At 36.7% G+C, this 23965-nt stretch overlaps 1 protein-coding gene across 2 annotated transcripts in view; it reads right to left on the reverse strand.

Annotated features, from left to right (window-relative positions):
* Positions 1–386: 386 nt before the first annotated feature.
* Positions 387–23965, reverse strand: part of LOC149186940 (ABC transporter G family member 28-like) — a 581368-nt gene continuing 557789 nt past the window's right edge. For both annotated transcript variants that reach the window (XM_089412709.1, XM_089412708.1), the window contains exon 14: positions 387–654. In XM_089412709.1, the coding sequence (XP_089268835.1) occupies positions 489–654 (166 nt within the window). In that variant the 3' untranslated portion in view covers positions 387–488. The remainder of the gene's footprint in view (positions 655–23965) is intronic.

Genomic DNA, 23965 nt, shown 5'->3' on the forward strand with positions numbered 1-23965 from the left:
TGTAAAAAATAAGTTTAAAAATGCCAACATATTATTTTCAACTATTGGGTAGAACAAGTTGAATGGGATAAGCCACCAATGATGATAGATGAACACATCATATATGATACTCTTTTGTTACATACAAAGTCTATACTTTCATGTTCTTATACTTTGTGTTGAGGAACATACTTTGCTGACCTTAAGTAAGACTAATTGGACATTGAAAACATAAGGTTGCAAGTTTTCTGAGTAGAAATCTCAATTGATGTTAAATTACAATCTTAAAGACCAGACAAGGTATAAGTCAACACTTTACATGACAAACAATGAAACAAAAGTCAGCATATGATAGGCATTGGTACAACTAGCAATCAAGGAAACATAGGCATTGTAAAAGTGGCATTAATAGATTTGATATAGATTCAACATAGAAGAATTTATCCCTTGCATTTTTAAACTAATAACTAAACACATATAACCTTTTCCTAGTGAATTTGATTTGCAAATCATCTTTGCCTTTTCCTATGAAAGGCAATCAAACAAAGAAAAGAAAACATCCGGGCTAATACTCCAAAGCCAACAAGGATACCGATACAACGAACCCAGTGCTCTACATGGTATCCTTTTCTCAATAGTAAGCCACAACGAGATATCAACCACACACCAGAATATCTGCAAGCAATAAAAAATCATTTAATAATCACAAGAAAAATCATTTCTCTACATGGTCATGAGATTTTGTCTAAAAAATCATTTAATAATAATGATTATATTCATTCTGTACTACCTTCTTTTGGCAATCAACACTTTATTTTGGTTATAGTAAATAAAACAAGTGTTGTGATTGTTGAAAAGACAAGCTTCCTAGTGAAAGAGTCAGTATTAGCTAAATATTTTCAAGATCAAAATATAATACCAAGATTTTGTTAGGAATTGCTAGTGTAAGGTCATAGGGTACAGGGGAATAGCTATGTCTATATATTCATGAAGGAATTGGTAAAGTTCATTCAACAATTAAATAGGAATTGGGCTATAGGTTCTGATGTGCATGGTGAGCCCACTGACCAAATCTTTTTCCAAGTTAGCAACTAGATAGAAAACATATATAAGAGTTATGAAAAGAAATCTGGAGGCTCAGTTTTTCCTCCACGGATAAATGGGACTAACATAATATAAAATATACTATTGTTTGAAGACAAAGAACCTGTCTCTAATGAGAGAAACGATCCTCATTTAAGGACTTAGGAAGCATGAATCCTAAAGTTCTCTTTGGACAAAGTTGTAAGAAATCTAATAACACTTCTCTTAGTGTATTGCTTAATTCTGTCATTTTCCCAAATCATGAAATGAAATCCAAGTCCCTAAATTATGGTCTAAAGTGATTTTGCTTTTTTATTCCAAGTGTTTTTCGTATTGTTGATTTGAGGTAGCATCGGATGTGCTCTAGCCATGAAAATTGGTGGAGATACTAATGCACATGAGATCTCCAAGACCTAGAAATGGTTTGGGCAAATTCTAACTGGTTTGGGAGATATTAAAATAATTAATATTTTTAATGGAGTTCCTAAGTCTAAACTTAGGAAAAATAAAATATTAATGGGTATTAATATAAAACTGGGTTAGAAGGTTCCAAAAGTCATGGATCAAGCCAAATCTAATCTTAGCCGTTGATTAGAGATTTAATCTCAGCTGTTGATGGACCAAGGAGAAAAGTATAAGAGGAGGCTTGAGGGTCAGTTGGAGGACACACCAGAGTGATTAATCATTAGACGTAGTTATCGGAGAATCCACGGTATAACTTATTTTCCGTCAACATTTCAAATCTCAACTAGGATCTATCATCAAGACGCTTGAATGCTTGATAGAAGAAGAGCTAAATTGAGGGAATTAAATAGTAATGAGGGGAGAAGATTAAAGGATGAGATGAATGTCCGCTATTTTAATATCAATTGTTTCAAATAATTATAAATTATTATTATGTTAATCATTATTATAAAACCTTTTAATTAGTTTTAATATTATTAGTAATTAATTGATTTTAATATAGTAGTTATTATTATAAATTTTAATTCATATAAGCATTTAATATTATTAATAATATGTGAACTGTTTAATATCAGTATATATTGGTATTAGTAATTTTAGTATTTTGTATTTAATATTTAATATATACATACTATATGTTAGTATAGTGTTCATTATAAAATAGAATGTGAAAAATTTATTATAAAATGGTATTTAATGAATAATAATATTAATATAAGAGTGTTGTATTAAAATTTTTAAAATTAAAATTAAAATTAGTGATACATATATATTCATTATTAATAATTAAAAATTAAAAATTAAATTATTTATTTATTTTTTAATTAAAAATTAATTAATATAAATAATTAATGACTAATGACTAATAATTATTAATTAATTAATATTAATATTAAATAATATTAATTTTTAATATTAATACTAATATTAATATTAATATTCATAATTAATTAATAAAAAGTTAATATTAATATTAATAAATGATGATTGAATGTTTTAATTTCTAATTTCTAATAATTAACTATATTATTTTATTTTATTTTTTATTTTTTAATTTTATTATTTTTAAATAGTACTTAATAATACCAATTTTTATAATAGTTACTAATAAATAGCTATTATTGTAAATGTCGTAATTAAGTATTAATTATTATTATTATTATACTTAAATTATTAAAGCAATGCTACTTAACTACTTAATTCTTAGAAAGGGAGAGGGAAACCTACCACCGATTGCTATACCTGAGATGTATTCTCTAGAGCGGGGTTTGCTAAGAGAGATAGAATCAATGATCAACAGCGAGGGGAAGTGAATACATAGCAAAGAGGCAGAGTTGGTACCAGAGAGACAATGCAAATCTAGGAGAGGTTGGCATAGAGGCAGCGGGGTGCTACGCAGAGGCAACTAGGAGCTGCGCAGAGCGAGGAGAGGCCAATGTGTGTGACATAAAGGGTCTAAGGGCTAATGCAGAAGCTCTAGAAGCTGACGCAAAGGCTAGCAGAGTTGACGCAGGGCTAAGAGGCAATGTTGGGAGGCTTTCGTGGTATAGACTAGAAGCTGGTGAGCCGAGAAAGGTGATGCAGTCCTTATCAGAGTGACGCAGAGCAGTGGGAGCTGCAATTGTTGTTGTGGGATCATTCATCGATGATTAATCAGCCGGAAAATCTGTCTCCGATGAGAGCTACTACTGCCGAGGGCATTCTCTGTTGGGTGAGCCATTTCTGGCACCCTAGTTGTATTATGAAAACTGCATAATAATAAAACCCTCTGAATAGCTGCACCAGTTTTCCCGCATTGGGTTTTTCTGGGGACAATGGTCCAAAAATAACGGTGTCACTTGTGTGCTTGTTTTCTTTCAGTTGATGATCTGTAGATGTTGATACTGTACTTGTGTTTATCTTCAGTATTTACATGGTAAATAACTTGTTAAGTAATTAAACAAGTAGGAAGAAACAAATCAGATAGTACAGGAAGAATTTCTAACGGGTTAAACTTAGAAATTCCAACATGGTATCAGAGCGTAGTTGCAAATCACAAGATAACTGAATGCATCAGCTAGTAGAGCAGTAGCAGCAGATTCAACTGTCCCAAGTGACAGAGATGATCCATGCAAAATGCGACAGAGGAAGGAGTGACGCAGAGAGATTGTGTTATCATTCTGGGCCAGAGAAAGGCAGCACAGAGGCTAAGGAAGGCAGAATCAGGGTCACGTAGAGGCCAGGAGGGATGACGCAGTTGGCAGGGGAGATGATTTGCCGGTGCTAGGATTGCACAGAGCGAAGTGGCTCCATCCTTTAGTTGTTGGGGTATAGGAGGTTGTGGGTAATTTGCGGAGTGAAGCTGGTGGGGTACTGTGGTCAGAACAGTACCTAACAGTAGATGTTGATACTGTACTTGTGTTTATCTTCAATATTTACATGGTAAATAACTTGTTAAGTAATTAAACAAGTAGGAAGAAACAAATCAGATAGTACAGGAAGAATTTCTAACGGGTTAAACTTAGAAATTCCAACATGGTATCAGAGCGTAGTTGCAAATCACAAGATAACTGAATGCATCAGCTAGTAGAGCAGTAGCAGCAGATTCAACTGTCCCAAGTGACAAAGATGATCCATGCAAAATGCAATAGAGGAAGGAGTGACGTAGAGAGATTGTGTTATCATTCTGGGCCAGAGAAAGGCAGCATAGAGGCTAAGGAAGGCAGAATCAGGGTCACGTAGAGGCCAGGAGGGATGACGAAGTTGGCGGGGGGAGATGATTTGCCGGTGCTAGGATTGCGCAGAGCAAAGTGGCTCAATCCTTCAGTTGTTGGGGTATAGGAGGTTGTGGGTAATTTGCGGAGTGAAGCTGGTGGGGTATTGTGGTCAGAACAGTACCTAACAGGGCAAGACCAAGGTGGAGGGAGTTGTTGCCGAGGCAGATTTCTAGCCAAGGAATCTGGATTAGTAGTGTAGTTACACAGACGGTCATAGTGGGGTAGCTTAACATTGGCAGAGGGATTTCTAGAAGGGAAATCGAGACTCAGAGGGAGTCGAACCAAGAACTTCCAGACGGGAAGTTGAGAGAAACAGTAGGAGTCAAACATAGGACTTTCAGGAGGGAAGTAGAGAGACTCGGAGGAGTCAAAAGAAGAGCAGTCTAATGGCTGTGAATGGACTGAGAGATTAGGATAGGTTGGATGGAGCATCCAACTTCGTGGTCTGGAAGGCCAAGATCTTATCCATTCTAGACAGATATCGCATCAAGGACTTCTCCTTGAAAACAATAGCGATCCTAGTTGACCCAGTTGAAAATGAGAAGTACGAGGAGGTAATGGCCAGGGTGAAGTGCATCATCCTTGATGGGGTCAAGGATCATGTGGTGCCACATATTGCTGAGAAGGACATGGAAAATGAGATGTGGGATGCCTTGAAGAAATTGTACCAGCATACTTCCATGCAGAGGAAGATGTTATTTGAAAATCAGTTGTGGTCATACCAGATGCAGAAGGGAGAGCAGATAGATGTCTTCCTCGGTTGATTGAAGGAGATCCGTGACCAACTAACTTCCATAGGGGCCACACTAGATCAGGAATTGATGGTGAGGACTGCATTGAACACAGTCTCAAAGGATTGACAGGTATTTGTCCAAAGCATACTGGGTAGGACAAGCCTTCTGTATTGGGAGGAACTGTGGGAGACTCTTCATCAAGAAGAGATCAAACGGGTGATCAAGGTGGGGAATATTGGAAAGGGGGTTAGAATCAACAAGGAGGAAGAAGAGGATGCGGCTCTAGCATCTCTGGGAAAGAAGGAGAAGAGAAAGAAGAAGGACCTCTCCAAGGTCAAGTGGTTCCACTGTGGGGAACTGGGTTATTATGTGAACCAGTGTCCGAAGAAGAAGAACAAGGGAGAGGCGCCTGACTCTAAGGCAGCGCCAGCGAAGGCAGAGAAAGAAGTCAAGGAGGATGACGATTGTGCCATGAGTGCTCATGTGCCACTACAGAAGAAGTGGGGAGACATTGAGCTGTAGTCAAGAGGACTACAGGCGATGAGGGGCAAGATCCTTGAGGTACCCAACCTTTTGGATTATACCTTGCTATGGGAGCCTCGAAGAGAGAGTAGCAGGACTAGCGGATGTCAATAGAGACGGATGTGGATGAAGCGATAGAGAGTGCTATAGTGAAGGAGTTGAGGGACAACACGAGGCTAGCACGTTGCAATAATGCGAGATGCAGTGAGTTGTTGCAGCATTGCAGAGGTCGGTAGAGGGATCACTTGTTAGCGATAGAGGGAGCTTCAACATCGAGAGTGTCTATAGTCTAACAAGGATGTCAAAGTTGGGTGGATAAGTTACTTACTTCTCAGTAACTGAGTTGCAGTGCAACAGTTAGCAGTGGCAGTGCTATGGGCAACACGATGCAACATGATGAGAGGGAATTGCAGTGCAGATGCAGTGCTGGGAGTATGGACCAACAACAACAGGGATGTAGAGGGAGCTACCGTTCAGATGCAACAGTGGCAGTGGCAAGGCCATGGACAACAGTGCAGGATGCAACAATGCAGAGGATGTTGGGCAGGGAGGCATAGCATTAACACAGGGACCGATGCTAGATAATCAGGGTAATGCTCAGTGTGGAGTATTACCAGAGCACAGTCCTCGCTAAGAGGGAGCAGTGATTTCAGATGTTGGCATTATGATACAGATTTGGCACTATGACATAGGTGTTGTCCTTGATGGCAACTCACTCAGATGACAGATCATAATTAAGACTCACAGAATGAAGAAAGAGAGGTATACGCAGGTTCCCCATTGACCAAGTCATGTGTACACGTGGGTTCGCAGACCAAAAGGTGCATATAGCGTACACACGCACTTTCACGAAAGGAAAGGCGCGTACATGTTGGAAAACTTAATTTTGGTCCATGGTATTTGGTCCATGGTATTTTGATCCATGGTATTGTTCCAAGGTATCTTGTCCGAAGTGTTGACCCCAGGTATTTGGTCCAAGGTATTGGTTCTAAGTAGTTTTGGTCCATGGTATTGAGTAAGGCCTAAGACTATAAAAGGAGGAGAAGATCATTAGGCAAGCACACTCAAGCATTGAATATCTGATGAAGAGAAAGATCCAGAATACAGGCTATTGGGTTATGGTGCATAGCTGGATGAACCTTAGCACTTGATGAAGGATAAGATCTAATAATCGGTCAATATCTTAAGGCCTGAAGAGATGTATCTTTGTGTGGTCTTGATCTTTTATCTGAATAATTGGCACATGTTGTAATTTGTAAATATGATGATCTGGGTATAGCTGACGTCTAGAATTGTTGTAAAGTTTAAATCATCATTTACAGATCTGTATGCAGGTTCACTTTAGCAAAGGCGCGTATACATGTTGGTTCTGCATATCAAAACAACGTATACGCAGGTTTTCCTTGAGAAAACAATGTCTGTTCGCAGGTTCGACACATTGAAGTAGTGTATACCTAATAAAATATGCTTTAGCTACTTTTGTTTGTTGTTGGAGTATTCTAGGTTCTGGATTGGGTTCTGGTTACTGTTGCTGTATTTTGGTTATAGCATTCTGAGAAGTGATTGATTGATTCAGTTTTGGTTGGTGCAAAGGAGATTGGTTGATACATATATATTTGATGTTTGATTGATGTTATTGATGGATCCAGTCTGAAAATTTATGAAACGTGGTCCCTAGAAGAAAAGAGAAGGTTGTAGCCTTTTGTAGGCCAGCACCTACGTACTAGTAAACACATCAGCTAGTACAAGAGCTAGGGGGTTGTAGCTCCCTTCCAGGAGAGGCTGGAGAACGAGAGAAGATTGTAGCCTTCTGCAAGTAGAAGCCTGCGTACTAGTATAAGACTGCACCAGTACAAAAATTGTAAAAAGAAGTTTCTTATTAAAATGAAGATAGAGACGATTGCAGCAGGTGGTTTTCACCCACATTAGGTTTCCACCTTATATCTTGTGTTCATGTGTGTGATTGTCTGTTATGTTTTTACTGCACCTAGTTACTGTTTATATAGTTCTGATGCACAGATTAAAAATCAACATATGATGAATTAACTAAATTATAAGTTTGCAGGGTATACACTAGTTGCCTTAAATACAGTTGCGTATACATGCAAGTTTCGTTAACTGAAGTAGCGTATATGAATTTGATTATGGAAATGAAATATTATTGACTTGATAATACTGATTCACCCCCCTCTCAGTATTATTTCCAACAATTGGTATCAGAGCAGGTCCTTCAGAAGAAGCTTGATCGCTTGAAGGAAGATCTATCATCATGAGTAACTATGAAAGAGAGGGATCCATTAGACCACCAATCTTTGATGGGAGCAACTTTGTTTATTGGAAGGTAAGAACCACAACCTATCTTCAATCTCTTGGAACAGATGTCTGGGAAATCGTGGAAGGAGGATATACATTTCCATCAACAATTCCTACAAATACGGCAGGTAAAAAGCAATATGAAACCAATGCTAAGGTTGTCAATACATTATTGGGGAGTCTGTCACAATCAGAATTTTTCAAAGTTATGCAGCTCAAAACCGCCAAAGAAATATGGGACAAGATCGTTCTAAGCTATGAAGGAGACAATCAGGTAAAACGTGCAAAACTGCAATCTCTCATAATTCAATATGAAACTCTCAAAATGCATAATGATGAAAGTATAGCTAGTTACTTCTTACGTATAGATGAGATTGTTAATTGCATGAAGAACTTGGGTGAAGAGATAAAAGAAGTTACTTTAGTTGAAAAGGTTTTAAGATCCTTGTCTACTAAGTTTGAATCAAAAGTTTCTGCCATAGAAGAAAAGCACAATCTTCAGAATATTACTATGACACAGCTGCACAGAATCTTAACTGCTTTCGAAATGAGAAAATGAGGTCCATCAAATATGAGAGAAGCCACATTCAAAGCTTCAGGAAGAGAAGAACTCAATGAATCAGGACATATTTCAGAAGGAGAGGAAGAAGCAAACTTTGTCAAGAATCTTCAAGAGGGTTCTGGAAGATTCAGAGGTAAAATACCTTTCAAATGTTTTGCTTGTGGAAGAGTTGGTCATTATGCAGCCAAATGTCCTCATAAAGACAAGCTTGATAAAGGTAAGGAATAAAAAAAATGTAATAGAAAACAAAGTGTAAGTAAGAAGAGATACTATACGCATGAAGATAGCGATGGTTTATCAAATAGTGATGAAGATGAAAATAGTAATGACTATAGACTTCTAATGGCTTTTGAAGATGATGATTTATTGGATGCTTTAGATGAAGATGGCCTTTATGAAGAAATCTCTAAACTCAAAATTTTTTAGAAGAAAAGAACATGATTATAGATACTCTGACATTCCAACTTGTTGAAAGAGAAAAACACAATGAAAAACTAGAATGTGAAATTGTGGCTCTAAGAAAGGATATTGAGAAAACAAAAACTCTCAATCTTAGATTTGCTAAAAAATCAGAAACCCTAAATGAAATTATCAAAGTGCAACATTATCCTCTGACAAAGACAGGTCTTGGATATACTGAAGAAGCATCCCAAGCACAGAAGTCGTCAACCTCCTCCAAAAGCTATCTTGATGCGACGAAGAGTAGTGAGCAGTTTGACAATCGACAACAAAGGCATAAAGCAGATCACCAGGTAAATCGGGCTCAATTTACTTCAAGGATAAACAGAAGCTACAACCAACCTCAGGTAAATCATACTCAATCTGTTTCAAGAATGAATAGAAACTACAATCACTAGGTCAGTAGATTCGATAATCGCAGGAAATTCTTCAATGGCCAATGTTTTTCATGTCATAACTTTGGAAACAAAGCTGCTCAATGTGTTACTTACAAGACCATCATGACTAAAGAAGCACGAAATCAAAGGAATGTGATGGGGATCATGAAATGGACCTACAATAACTTTTCTCTTCTTGAAAATGAAATAGAATGCTATATCTACAACAACTTTGGTCATGAAGAATCTGAATGCAGGAGAAAATTTCGGCAAACATCTCAGAGGGAGAAAACTTCATTAAATTCCAAAATATGGAGAAAGAAAGAACCAAAAACAAAAAGATGTGGTATAGCCTTGCATGTAGAAGGACAAGAAAATCAATGGTACATCGATAGTGGATGCTTGAAACACATGACAAGTGATAAAGAAAAACTTCAGTCATATAATGCCTTAGAAAAAGAAAAGAAGGTTTCATTTGGAAATGACACTCCTGCTGTCATAAAAGGTAAAGGATCTGTTATCTTAAAAGAAAAAGTTAAAGTTGGGAATGTTATGTATGTTGATGGTCTAAAGCATAACCTGTTGAGTGTCAGTCAAATGTGTGATCAAGGAAATCAGACTAATTCTGAAGAAGAAACCAATGAAGCAACAGAAGAACAGATAACGACAGAAGAAAAGACTCCATCCAGGTATGTTCAGAAAAATCATCCAGAGACTCAATTTTTGGGACAGAAAGAGGCAGGTGGGTAGACAAGAATAACTATTACAGAAGCTTCAAGCTATCTAGCATTGCTTTCCTCCATCGAACCTCAAAATGTAAATGAAGCATGCAAAGATGAATGTTGGGTCAATGCCATGAATGAAGAAATTGAGCAAAATGAAAAGAATAATACTTGGGAATTAGTTCCTAGACCTCATGATAAGAATATCATAGGAACCAAATGGATATTCAAAAACAAGCTGACTGAAAATGGTGAAGTTATCAGAAACAAGGCCAGGCTTGTTTGTAAAGGATATGCTCAACAAAAAGGTATAAATTTTGAAGAAACTTTTGCACCTGTTACTAGACTTGAAGCCATAAGAATGTTCCTTGCTTTTTCTAGTTTTCAGAAATTCAGAGTATACCAAATGGATGTAAAATCTGCCTTTCTTAATGGAGACTTAGAAGAAGAAGTATATATTGAGCAACTAGATGGATTCATCCTTGGAAATGATCCAAAACTTGTATGCAGACTCAGAAAATCTCTCTATGGTCTAAGAAAAGCTCCAAGGGCTTGGTATTACCGTCTTGACAAATACCTCTATCAACAAGGTTTTTTGAAAGGATCAGTTGATAGCAATCTATATACAAAGATTGACAATGATAAATTGCTAATACTTGTTGTGTATGTTGATGATATCATTTTTGGTAGCAATGAAGAAGCCATGAGTCAAAATTTCACTTCGGTAATGCAACAAGAATTTGAAATGTCCCTGCTTGGTGAGCTCACATATTTTCTTGGTCTACAAGTTCAACAAAATAAAGATGGTATTTTTCTATCTGAAACCAAGTATCTCAAGCAGATCTTGAAAAAATATGGCATGGAAGATTTTAAACCAGTATGTACCCCTATGGTAACAGGATGCAGTCTCAGCTCAAATGATGAATCAACAGCAGTATATCAACCAACCTACAGATCCATGATTGGTAGTCTGCTTTATCTAACAGGTACCCGCCCAGACATCATGCATGCAGTGGGAATAGTTGGAAGATTCCAAGCCAATCCAAAGGAATCACACCTTTAGGCAGTCAAAAGGATTTTCAAATATCTTCAAGGAACACAGAATTTTGGTTTATGGTATCCTAGAGATACAGATCTTACACTTCATGCATATACAGATGCAGATTGGGCAGGAAGCATTGATGACAGAAAAAGCACTAGTGGTGGTGCATTCTATATGGGTTCCAGATTAGTGTCTTGGTTCAGCAAGAAACAAAGTTCAATTGCATTATCTACAGCTGAAGCAGAATATGTGGCTGCTACATCTTGCTGCACACAACTCCTTTGGATGATGCAAACATTGCAAGACATTTAGATCACATGTACTCCACCCATATCCATTCTATGTGATAATACAAGTGCAACCAATGTTTCAAAGAATCCAATCATGCATTCCAAGACCAAGCACATACCCATCAAATATAATTTTCTACGTGAACAAGTGCTTGAACAAAAGGTCAAATTGGAGTATGTTCCCTCCAAAGAACAGGTTGCTGATATATTCACCAAACCACTGCCCAGAGAGACATTTGAATATCTCAGACAAAAGCTGGGAGTAGTTGATGCATCATCTTGCTGTTAAAACTTATCTGTTTCAGAGAAAAGTGGTTATACGCGAATTTCATGAAGCATATCCGCATACATATATCGGTTGCTGTGGATACAGTCGTGTATATGTTGGTTTGAAGAAAATCAGTGGGCCAAACTCAAGATGAAAGGAGTAGGCACAGGTTCAGGGGGTGAATATACTTCTAATAATGCATTGTTGGCATTATCTTAGAAGATCTTGGTACAAATTCACAGTTGTTTTTTATTCAGGTGGAACAGGTTTAGGGGGGGATCATGGTTGTTGGTCTGGATGGTGATTGACAGATGATGCTAATGATAGTTGCTGATAACTATCATATTCTTGGTTCAGATGTTTGGTGTCTATGTCATCTTTTAATGTCAAGGTCATGAAACGACCTATTTTGTTTCCCCACTATGCATGGGATGGATGACGTAATGTTCTTGTTTTGACATGTATAAACTTCTGGTATATACCCACTTGGTTGGGTGGATGAGTCAAACTTGGTATATCCCCACTTGGTTGGGAGATGGATGTATGTATGAGTCATTAGTGATAGGAAGGTCATTTATGATGTATGTATAGAGTCATCTTTTTACAGACCTTGCTTATTTTCAAGGGGAGCATGGACTCGAGCATGGAGCTCAATCAGCACACTTCAGCATATCAGAAAATTCAGCATCTACTTAGGGGGAGCATAACCCTTTGCCCTTGATGACAAAGGGGGAGAGTGACTTGGGGTTGCCATCAAGTCCAAAGGGGGAGATTGTTGGCATTATGATACAAATTTCACCCTATGACACAGGTGTTGTCCTTGATGGCAACTCACTCAGATGACATATCACAGTTTAGACTCACAGAATGAAGAAAGAGAGGTATATGTAGGTTCCCCATTGACCAAGCCGCATGTACACATGGGTTCGCAGACCAAAAGGCGCGTATAGCATACACACGCACTTTCACGGAAGGAAAGGCGCGTACATGTTGGAAAAATTAGTTTTGGTCTATGGTATTTGGTCCAAGGTATTGGTTCTAAGTAGTTTTGGTCCATGGTATTAAGTAAGGCCTAAGACTATAAAAGGAGGAGAAGATCATTAGGCAAGCGCACTCAAGCATTGAATATCTGATGAAGAGAAAGATCTAGAATATAGTTTATTGGGTTATGATGCATAGCTAGATGAACCTTAGCACTTGACGAAGGATAACATCTAATAATCGGTCAATATCTTAAGGCCTGAAGAGATGTATCTTTGTGTGGTTTTGATCTTTTATCTGAATAACTGGCGCATGTTGTAATATGTAAATATGATGATCTGGGTATAGCGGACGTCTGGAATTGTTGTAAAGTTTAAATCATCATTTACAGATCTGTATGTAGGTTCACTTTAGCAAAGGCGCGTATACATGTTGGTTCTGCATATCAAAACAACGTATACGCAGGTTCGCTTTGAGAAAACAATGTATGTTCGCAGGTTCGACACATTGAAGTAGTGTATACCTAATAAAATATGCTTTAGCTACTTCTGTTTGTTGTTGCAGTATTCTGGGTTCTGGCTTGGGTTCTAGTTACTGTTACTGTATTTTGGTTACAACGTTCTGAGAAGTGATTGATTGATTCATTTTTGGTTGGTGTAAAGGAGATTGGTTGATACATATATATTTGATGTTTGATTGATGTTATTGATGGATCTAATCTGAAAATTTATGAAACGTTGTCCCTAGAAAAAAAGAGAAGGTTGTAGCCTTCTATAAGCCAACATCTACGTACTAGTAAACACATCAGCTAGTACAAAAGCTAGGGGGTTGTGGCTCCCTTCCAGGAGAGGCTGGAGAACGAGAGAAGGTTGTAGCCTTCTGCAGGTAGAAGCCTTCGTACTGGTATAAGACTGCACCAATACAAAAATTGTAAAAAGAAGTTTCTTATTAAAAGGAAGGTAGAGACGATTGCAGCAGGTGGTTTTCACCCACATTGGGTTTCCACCTTATATCTTGTGTTTATGTGTGTGATTGTCTGTTCTATTTTCACTGCACCTGGTTACTGTTTATATAGTTCTAATGCATAGATTAAAAATCAACATATGATGTATTAACTACATTATAAGTTTGCAGGGTATACGCTAGTGTCCTTAAATACAGTTGCGTATACACACAAGTTTCATTAACTGTAGTAGCGTATATGAATCTGATTATGGAAATGAAATATTATTGACTTGATAATATTGATTCACCCCCACCCCCCCAGTATTATTTCCAACATGAGGTAGCATCGGATGTGCTTTATCCATGAAAATTGGTGAAGACGCTAAAACACATGAGATCTCCAAGACCCAAAAATTTTTTGGACAGATTCTAACCGCTTTGGGAGATATTAAAATAATTGATACTTTTAATGGAGTTCCTAAGTTTAAACTTAGGAAAAATAAAATATTAATGGGTATTAATATAAAACTCGGTTAGAAGGTTCCAAAAGTCATGGATCAATCCAAATCTAATCTTAGTTGTTGATTAGAGATTTAATCTCGACTGTTGATGGACCAACGAGAAAAGTATAAGAGGAGGCTTGAGGGTCAGTTGGAGGACACACCAGAGTGATAAATTATTCTATTCTCTAGAGTGGGGTTTGCTAAGAGAGATAGAATCAATGATCAGCAGCGAGGGGTAATGAATACATAGCAGAGAAGCAGAGTTGGTACCAGAGAGACAGCGCAGAGTTGGGAGAGGTTGACGCAGAGGCAGCTGGGTGTTACGCAAAGGCAGTTAAAAGTTGCGCAGAGCCAGGAGAGGTCAGCGTGTGTGACGCGGAGGGTCTGAGGGCTGACGTAGAAGCTCCAGAAGCTGATGCAGAGGCTAGCAGAGCTAATGCAGGGCCAAGAGGCAGCACTGGGAGGATTTTGTGGGACAGACTGGGAGTTGGTGAGTCAGGTAGGGTGACGCAGTCCCTATCAGAGTGATGCAGAGAAGTGGGAGTTGCAATTGTTTCTGTGGGATCATTCATCCGGTGATTAATCAGCCAGAATATCTGTCTCCGAGGAGAGGCACTACTGCCGAGGGAATTCTTCGTTGGGTGAGCCATTTATGGAACCCTGGTTGTATTCTGAAAACTGCATAATAATAAAACCCTCTGAATAGTTGCACCAGTTTTCCCACATTGGGTTTTTTGGGGGACATTGGTCCAAAAATAACAGTGTCACTTGTGTGCTTGCTTTCTTTCAGTTGATGATCTGTAGATGTTGATACTGTACTTGTGTTTATTTTTAGTATTTACATGGTAATAATTTGTAAAGTAATTAAATAAGTAGGAAGCAATAAACTAGATAGTACGGGAAAAATTTCTAACGGGTTAAACTTAGAAATTCCAATACGTATCAAAACATAGAAATCTTGCTAGATCAATGTTATGTATTAGCAATAGCTTACATATATAGACAAGGACCTGGTTTAAGGTTTAGAAAAAACAATAATACTCTCACTAAGAGAAATTGTGAGATATATGCCTTTAGTAAAAACCAAAAGCGGGAGAGAAACTTCTACAGCAAAAAGATCCTGGGCAATCATTATACAACAATGACAAGAAATGGTTGAAGAGTTTGAAGTAGGTAAAAAAATTGTTGATTCTAAATGCAAGTCAAACAAATCAATTACTAGAGTTACACATGAATGTCATCAGTGATTAACTCAACATCACCATCCATTGTACAATTGTACCATGAGAAGTAAATTCTCTAGTACCTTTTATTGGTGTTATATCTCCTGCAAACCTAACACCCAGTATTTAATTCCTAGCACAAAACTTGCTGAATAAACACACAATTAGGTTCCTAATAAAATATTTAGTGGAAACAAATATAACAATCTGGATCACAATTATACAATCATATTTCGTCCCAACGATTTTTTCATTAACAAATCCAAACTTACATGAGCTCCTGTCCTAGGATAATGTCCCACCTGAGTAAATACATAATATATAATGTAGATATGATCCAGCAAATCTACCCTAGATTAGTGCTCGATCGCTCTTGTAGATCTACATCTCCAGCCTCTCTGCACTTTTCAATCTTGTGTTGTTGTTGTGTGTCTATCTCTTTTCCTCAACCTTGCTTTTATAGCTTTACATTGAGCTAAATCCCTAAGCCTAACCATATTCTTAAAGTGAATAACGACAAAGATTAGATCTCGCCTCATTGGAGATCAATGGCTAAGATTAAACAAAATCACTAAAACAATAACTTTACTTTTCCTAAGTTTCTATTAGCTTAATAAGCCAACATATTAATATGTGTTTTTTCTTAAGTTAGACTTAGGCTAAGTTACATTAACAACTTGCTCACACTTGAGCAAGTGTTCTAAGGAGAATGTGGGCAACTTTTGCATGCTTGGACACAATGCCTATCCAGAAATACCTGCCCAAGCTACAAAAATAAACATTTGGGACGAGATCAAATACTTTGATGGTTCACTAGATCCATAAATTAGACACAAGGCTTCTATTAGAAATCATGAGGTAGAGAAGTTATGGTGAATTCTCCTACAAACCCCAATCCAATAAGATAAACAAGATGAAATATAACAATGCTTTAATGATGCATTAGGGGAATTTTGAGGTCTAAAATGGGCCTCCTAAGAAAAATGTACAACCAAAATAAACTTTATAAGAACCAATAGGATTCAAGATGATGATATCAACCATGGGGGATGATTCACCATTTTTGGAGTAAAAAAATAAAAAGATTAAAAAATAATAAAATTACTTTTTCAACTCGTATTTTTAACTTATCTCCCTAAGGTTTTACTCAAATTTCAAGCGGGAGTACTCGATAGATGAAAATTTTAATTATTCATCCAAGGAGTACCCATGTTGCATACTTTCGATGGACCATACTACATGAAAATGAGAAATACATGAAAAAATGTGATTGTAATCACGTTTTCAATGTATTTCTCATTTTTCGTTTAGTAGGGTCCACCGAAAGTATGCAACATGGGTACTCCTTGGATGAGGAATCAAATTATGCATCCAATGAGTGTTTCCACTCTAAATTTAAGTAAACCCACAGGGAGATAAGTTGAAAATACGAGTTGAAAAAATAGTTTTTTTCTTTTTTCCCTCTAAAATTTGATGACGTAATATAATCTTATCTTATTATTTCCAATATTATTTTATAATTTCCTTAGGAGGTTCATTTTACACCTCAAAAATTCCCTAATGAACATATGAGACTTCACGAGAACATGCAACACAAGTGTAAGTGCCCTTAAGAAAAATAATGAATAAATTCACTTCATGAGACGATCTTATAAATGGTGGAGATGGTGCATTTATACCACTCCACTAAAGTTAAGGCACTATCTCAAAGGAGGAAACTAGCCCAACCTTACCTTAAAATACAATAAAGTGTAATTATGGGTGTAGAAATCCAAAACTACCACAAGGCAACCCATAAAGGGCCTCAACTACTCATACAATGGGCTAGCACATGACCACAAGTGAAGATTAATTAAAACATCGCAGCAACCGCGCCCCCCCCATTGCACCAACCCCCTTTAAGCTAAAAAAGGGGCAATAGAGATAACATTACATCCATGGATTATTGTAAGAATGTGTAATGTTTGTTTGGTGGCCACATTTACTGTTGTATAACCTACCATTATGACAAGGTATCTTATATACACAATGAGATATTAGTAGGCCATTGAGCATATTATTCTTCATTAACCCACTAAAGTACAAAGTAAATCTATTGATCTGAAATGATCATATGTTAAAACTGAAGTAGAATTGATTATGCCAACAGTGAAATGAATGTTAACTTAAAGAGCTGAAACCGAGAGAATTGCTTGAGAAGAAAGACTTTACGACAGATGATAAACATAAGTAAGATGAAAAACAGAAGTGAAAACAACAAATACATAGCAACACCAGATAACAAGATTCATTATGGAGTTCGTCCCTAATGGACTACGTCTTCAGGTCCTCTTTCAAGATGGGCAACCACTTTATTAGGATTGAATCCGAGGAGGTCGATTACACAACAAGTAGTAACGCTTCAAGTAGTAATGAAAATAAGAATTTATATTACTCTAACAATAGTCATAAGAATATTAATAATTATTATTATTACAATAATAATATTATTAATACACACAAGACTATCACTAATAATGAAAATCTATATAATTTTAATAATTTTCTTAATAATAAGAATAATATTAATACGAATAATATTAGTATTAATAATAAGAATTTTTATTCTAATAATAGTTTTATTAATAATAATATTGATAACAATGAGAGTAATAATACTATTTCGGAGAATAATTTTTCTATTAATAATAATGATAATTCATATAATAACAGCATTTTATATCGCAATGGAACAAAATCTTCTAGCAATAACAATGATGGTAACCTGGACAATAAGGTTTTTTCCCGCAATTCTAAGGTTGTTAATCTTTCTAGCTTTTCTTTTTCCCCTTCGGTTTTCAGTGTCTTAGGCAAAGGTCTAAACTTTGCCCTAGCCCCTAGAAAAATCCCGGTGGAGGACATTATTTGCGACGTGGAATACGGGATTAGAGATCTTCCGGATAATATCAAGGACACTATTAGACAGGATTGTGTTGTCGTCCTTAGGAAGGCTAAGCCCCCTCGGAAGAACCTCAGCAACGAGGAAGCCTCCGCCCTAAAATCCTTAAATCAGAACGAAGATATTGTCGTTCTGAAGGCAGACAAAGGAGGAGCTTCGGTCATCCTTAACAAGGATGATTACCGGAGGAAGATGCTAGATCATCTCCACAATAGTGGCAGTTATAAAAAACTGTCCAAGAACCCTCTGAAGAAGATTTCTAGGACAGTGGCTCTCGCCATTAAATCTAATAATTCAGTGAGTTCCATGTGCCACAAGCTCATTGAAAGTAGTCCCATTGCTCCTAGGATCTATGGGTTACCGAAGATTCACAAGGAAGGGGCCCCTCTGAGGCCTATCGTCAACACCATTGGCAGTCCAACCTATCTTCTGGCTAAGTTCCTTGCCCTTAAACTTAAGCCCCTGGTTGGCCGCACTGAGTCCTTCGTGAAAGTCTCTACATCCTTCATTAATGAGCTTAAGGATATTAAGCTTAGCCCGGAGGACATTCTCGTCAGCTTTGATGTGGTCTCCCTTTATACTTGCATCCCTATAAAGGAGGCCTTGGAAGTGATCTATCGCCTAACAGATCCCGATACCACGCATCTAGTGGAGATCTGTCTCACTTCCACGTTCTTCTGTTTCGAGGGTGAATTCTTTGAGCAGACTTGTGGTGTTTCCATGGGTTCCCCTCTTTCCCCTATTGTTGCGAATCTTTTTATGGAAGATTTCGAAGCCAAAGCTTTATCCTCATCTCGTCTTCTTCCTAAGCTTTGGAAAAGGTATGTGGATGACACTAATGTCATCTGGCCCCATGGCCCGGAGGAGTTGGATCGTTTCTTTAATCACCTCAACAGCCGGTCCTCTGCCATTAAGTTCACCATGGAAAAAGAGGTCAATGGTTGCCTCCCTTTCCTAGATATTCTTATATCTCGGAATAAAGATGGTTCTCTCTCCCACTCTGTGTTATGAAAGAAAACGCATACTGAGCAGTATCTTCATGCTGATTCCCATCACTTCCCTACTCAAAAGTTTGGTGTTCTTAACACCCTCGCTACTCGTGCCCTTAGGATCTCTGATCGTGAGAGCTTTGATAAGGAGAGATCCCATCTCCTTAATGTCTTTGTCGAGAATGGATATAGTAGACGCCTGGGTCAGAAGGCTTTCCATAAAGCCTCTAAAAACGCGTTAATTAAGAAAGAGCCAAAAGAACGTCGTCCAGGTGTCCATCTTCCCTATGTTCAAGGAACCACAGACAAGATTGCTCGGATCCTTAAAAGGTATGATATTCCCTCAACCTTTAGGCCCCTCAACACCATTCGCAAATCCCTCCGATCGGTGAAAGATCCCGTTAACCCTAAAGACATGAAGGGTGTCTACTTGATCCCTTGTTCTTGTGGGACCCCATATATTGGGGAAATAGGGCGCTCCATCCGTCAAAGGATCTGCGAACATGCGGCCGACATGAGACATGGGAGATCCAAGTCTTCAGCATTAGCTGAGCATGTGGAAAAGACCAAGCATCAGGTGTGTATTGAGGAGGCCAAGGTTGTTGCCAAAGTTTCTCAGTTCCACCATCGTAAATTGAGGGAAGCTATTGAGATTGAAAAGAAGCCGAGCAATCTCAATAGAGATGATGGCTGGAAAATCAGTAGGTGCTGGATTCCAGCACTCTCTTCTTAGTCGGTTTTTCTGCCCCCTCCTTTTTTTTCTTTTTTTTTAGAATATATATGTATATATGCAACATTAACAATATTTAATAAATAATTTAATTAAATAAATAAATTACCTTTTTAAGCTAACCTTTGAATTATTCTATTTATTTATATAGTATTTTATCCTAACTTTATAATTTTTATTATAAGTTATATATATATTTGATTATTAATAAATAACTATTAAATCACTTTTTTAAACTAACCATTATAAATTATTATTAAATTAGTAAATGAGAATTCTCAACCTATTATTATGATTTTAATATATATATATAATAATAATAATTATTAAATAATTTAAGTAAATAAATAAATTATCTTTTTAATCTAACCATTAAAATTATTTTATTAATCCTAACTTTGATCTTAATAACCTAATATTATAACTTTAATTAGCATATATATATATATATATATATATATATAATTTAAATAAAAATAAATTACTACTTTAACCAACCATTAAAATTATTTTATATATTTTTAACTAATTTCCATAAATAATAATATTAAAAATAAACTAACCATTAAGTTACTCGTCACTTAGCAACCTAATATTATGATTTTAATTAAAATATATATATATATATAATAATTATGAATTAATTTAAATAAATAAATAAATTATTATTATTATTATTATTTTTTTTTAATTTTTAATTTTTATTTTTAATTTTTAATTTTTATTTATCTATTTTTTTTATTTTTTATTTTTTAACTAACCATTGAAATTATTTTACTTATTAATCCTAACCTTTATCTTATTAACCTAATATTATAACTTTAATTAAAGTATATATATATATATATATATAATTAATTTAAATAAATAATTAAATTTCTTTAATATTAATTTAGTTATGTATTTTTACCTTATTTCCATAAATAGTATTAGATAAATAATAATATTAAAATAACTAAACCTGGGTCCTAAGGTCAAAATTAGCCGTTAGTCTATTTAGCCGTTGGAGACTCTGCTCAGACTATTTATCATGCTAAGCTGGATCTGTTTCTTCAACTTGTCCTGACGATGAACCACACTAGTTGGTTCGAAACGCGTCGACAAATGTTTGTCTACATGTGATTTACGCCGAAGTTATTCTTTCAACTATTATGGATCACAGAAGCCTCAATTCAACTAACAATTGACCAAACTGAATGTGCATGCAGGCACTTCTAGTCACTGTCATAAGAAAGCTCTCTGAACCAGCTTTCCAACACCTATCACGGTTCCCAATTTTGACTTCGGATGCTCCTGTTACACTGAAAGCAAAATCGCCTATATCCTCTAGAATCTGCATACAAAAACTCATAACCACTCTCCCTTCTTCAATGAGCAAAACTGCCTTTTATAACCCTGCAGATTTACTCGAACCTCCTTAGGTTGAGTTTGGGATGAATGAGTTACAATTAGGGTTCATATGCTCTCGATCTTGTCATTGTTTGACACCTTAGGGTTAACATGCATGGTCATCGAATTAGTTTTAATGACAAATAACAAAAAAAACCCATTTTCGCACTTTGGATAAGAGAAAACCGTAGGCGGTTTGCTGATCGGGTGAAGGAGGGAGGTTGTTGCATGTGACCAGTGGCGGTCTAACCGCAGGCTACCACCCGACGCTAGCTTCTGACGGTTCCGGCTAACTGTCAGCGACCATGTCAACATGTGACCTGACTTCCCAACAGTCTCGACTGACAGTGCAGCTTACCCCCGACGGTTGTGGTCAACTCCAATTGTTGCGTTAACCCTACTCACATGCCGACTGCGACCTGGCGGTTACGATGGTGGTTACACTCGAAGTTACCCTGACAGCTTACCACTGTTACTGCTAAACGTTCACATGACATGATTGCTGCAGTTAAGGCTCTGACATCTCTGTTGTTTGTAACCCCGACTGCCACAACTGCTCACATGGTTCCGGTTCCGACACGGTCTAAACCCCGTGGTCAAGACATAATTTGTAATGTTTTGAATGTATTAATACATGGTTTTGTAATGTAGCATGGTCGGAGGGTTGTAGACTTAGGGTTGTGAATTTTTTATTGCATTTTTTAATACATGGGTTAGGTTTAAAGGGTTTAGATTTGTACCATAGCTTTTTAGGGCTAGGACTTAGGTTTATATTTTAGTCATTAGGAATTTACATCTTTTGGTTCTTAAAACAACCCCTTTTTTACAATCATTTGTCAGAATGTGACATTAACCCATATGAAGAAAAACCCTCGTCGAAAAACGAACTCTGCAAGGCAGATGACCAACCCACGTCAACGACCATATCTTGGCGGACTGACGACAACCATATCATGGCGAAACTGACGACAATCACATGTTGACAATCAGGTATCAAACCATATTTTCCAAACACAATGAAAACCATATACATTACCGGACAACCTGAAACATAAACATCATTGTTGAAGCTGACGACATCGAACTAAATGCTGACGACGAAAATAGCGAAGTTGATATAGTTCAAGACCTCATTGACCAATGATCATTTGACGATCACTTCGATGTTGAACTACTGAAGACTATGTTCATGCTGGACTGACAAGATCCTCCTGGATCAATCCTCTCCACTTGAAAGCTTTTGGACCACAAAAGTTTGACTAGACAGATAGCAGGTGAGGGTAGAGCTCCCTCACTCTCCACCTTGTCCGGAAGATGTACCAATACATTCTATCAACCACCTAAAAGTGATGACCCTGATGATGCTGACCATGGCACATTTTGAATCGGTGACCTATTCCATCCATCTGCACTATGCACAACTTGCGAAGATGGTTAAACAACCTATTATGAACATGGAAATTGACTTCTTTCCACGAAATACCATGAGTTAGTGATTCATAATCATCTTTGAAAACAATCTCTACAGGATATTGTTCAATTTAACAACCTATATTGCAGAATGACAGAGAATCAGACATTTTTGACATCATACCAGCTACTTGACTTGAGATACTTTCCTGATTCCTAATTACTAAGTGAACTTGCTGCAATAAACCCATCAAACTGTAATATGGAAACTACTGCAACTTAGTTTGATTTTGAAAGTATTTAAATGGCTGTTGATTTGTTTGAATCATTGTTTCCTTATTCATTAAATAATGTTTCCATTGATTAGCACTTCCCCTGATGCATAAGTTTTCCTTAGATGTATTGGATACTTTGACAATGCTTTAGGAAAGGCTTTGATATGAAAACAAATAGGCTTCCTCTCCACTTGAAAAGAGGCTTCCAAACTGTTTGAAACATAAAATGGTGACACAATACAAGAGAAATTTAACACTGACTTTCCCCAATACTGAACTACATCCCTGTAACTTATAACTTCCAATCTTGGACTGAATTGATTCATTCTGACATTAGGAAGAGGAGCTTTAGGCATCAATTGTAATTCATGTTGTATTCCCTGCTTATGAGTAAGATGTTTGGTTTCTTTAAATAGAACTGGAGAAGTTTCTACCTCTTTGATCAAACTATTTTTAAGCTGAAACTCATAACTTGAAAAAACATCATGTCGATTCTTATGTTGTTCCTTTACACACATGATTACAAATCTCTTATTTGAACTTATTAATCACTTCATCTGATTAGCAACAACTAAATTCTAGTGATTTTTGTTTTGATGTGCCCTAACAATAAATTCAACCCCATATTTCTTAAGGTGATATTTATGCTCTCTTCTGTAAAATATTGCATCACGATCATAAAGATAAGGACTTCCTAAGACAACTCCACATATGTCTACTGAAACCACATCTAATTCCACTTCATCAATGTAATTCGTTGTAATGGCAAATCTTAATCGACACTGTTTTGTGACTTTTATCTGAGTTGATATATTTAGCCATCCTAATGGGTAAGGTCTTGGATGATTCCGTGTCTCCAAACCCAAATTCTTAACTAAATATTCAAATATAACTTTCCCTGTGATCCACTGTCAAACATTGTATCTATCTTTGTGTGCTTAGAAGTTATCCTTATGTTAAATAATTCAACTCTTTTATCCTCATTTGAAGGATTTATGTTTGATGAAGAT

The sequence above is a fragment of the Pinus tabuliformis genome, chromosome 3_1 (assembly GCF_031772625.1).
Source record: "Pinus tabuliformis cultivar Carrire ecotype Pingquan chromosome 3_1, CPIR1, whole genome shotgun sequence".
In the NCBI taxonomy this organism is placed as follows: Eukaryota; Viridiplantae; Streptophyta; class Pinopsida; order Pinales; family Pinaceae; genus Pinus; species Pinus tabuliformis.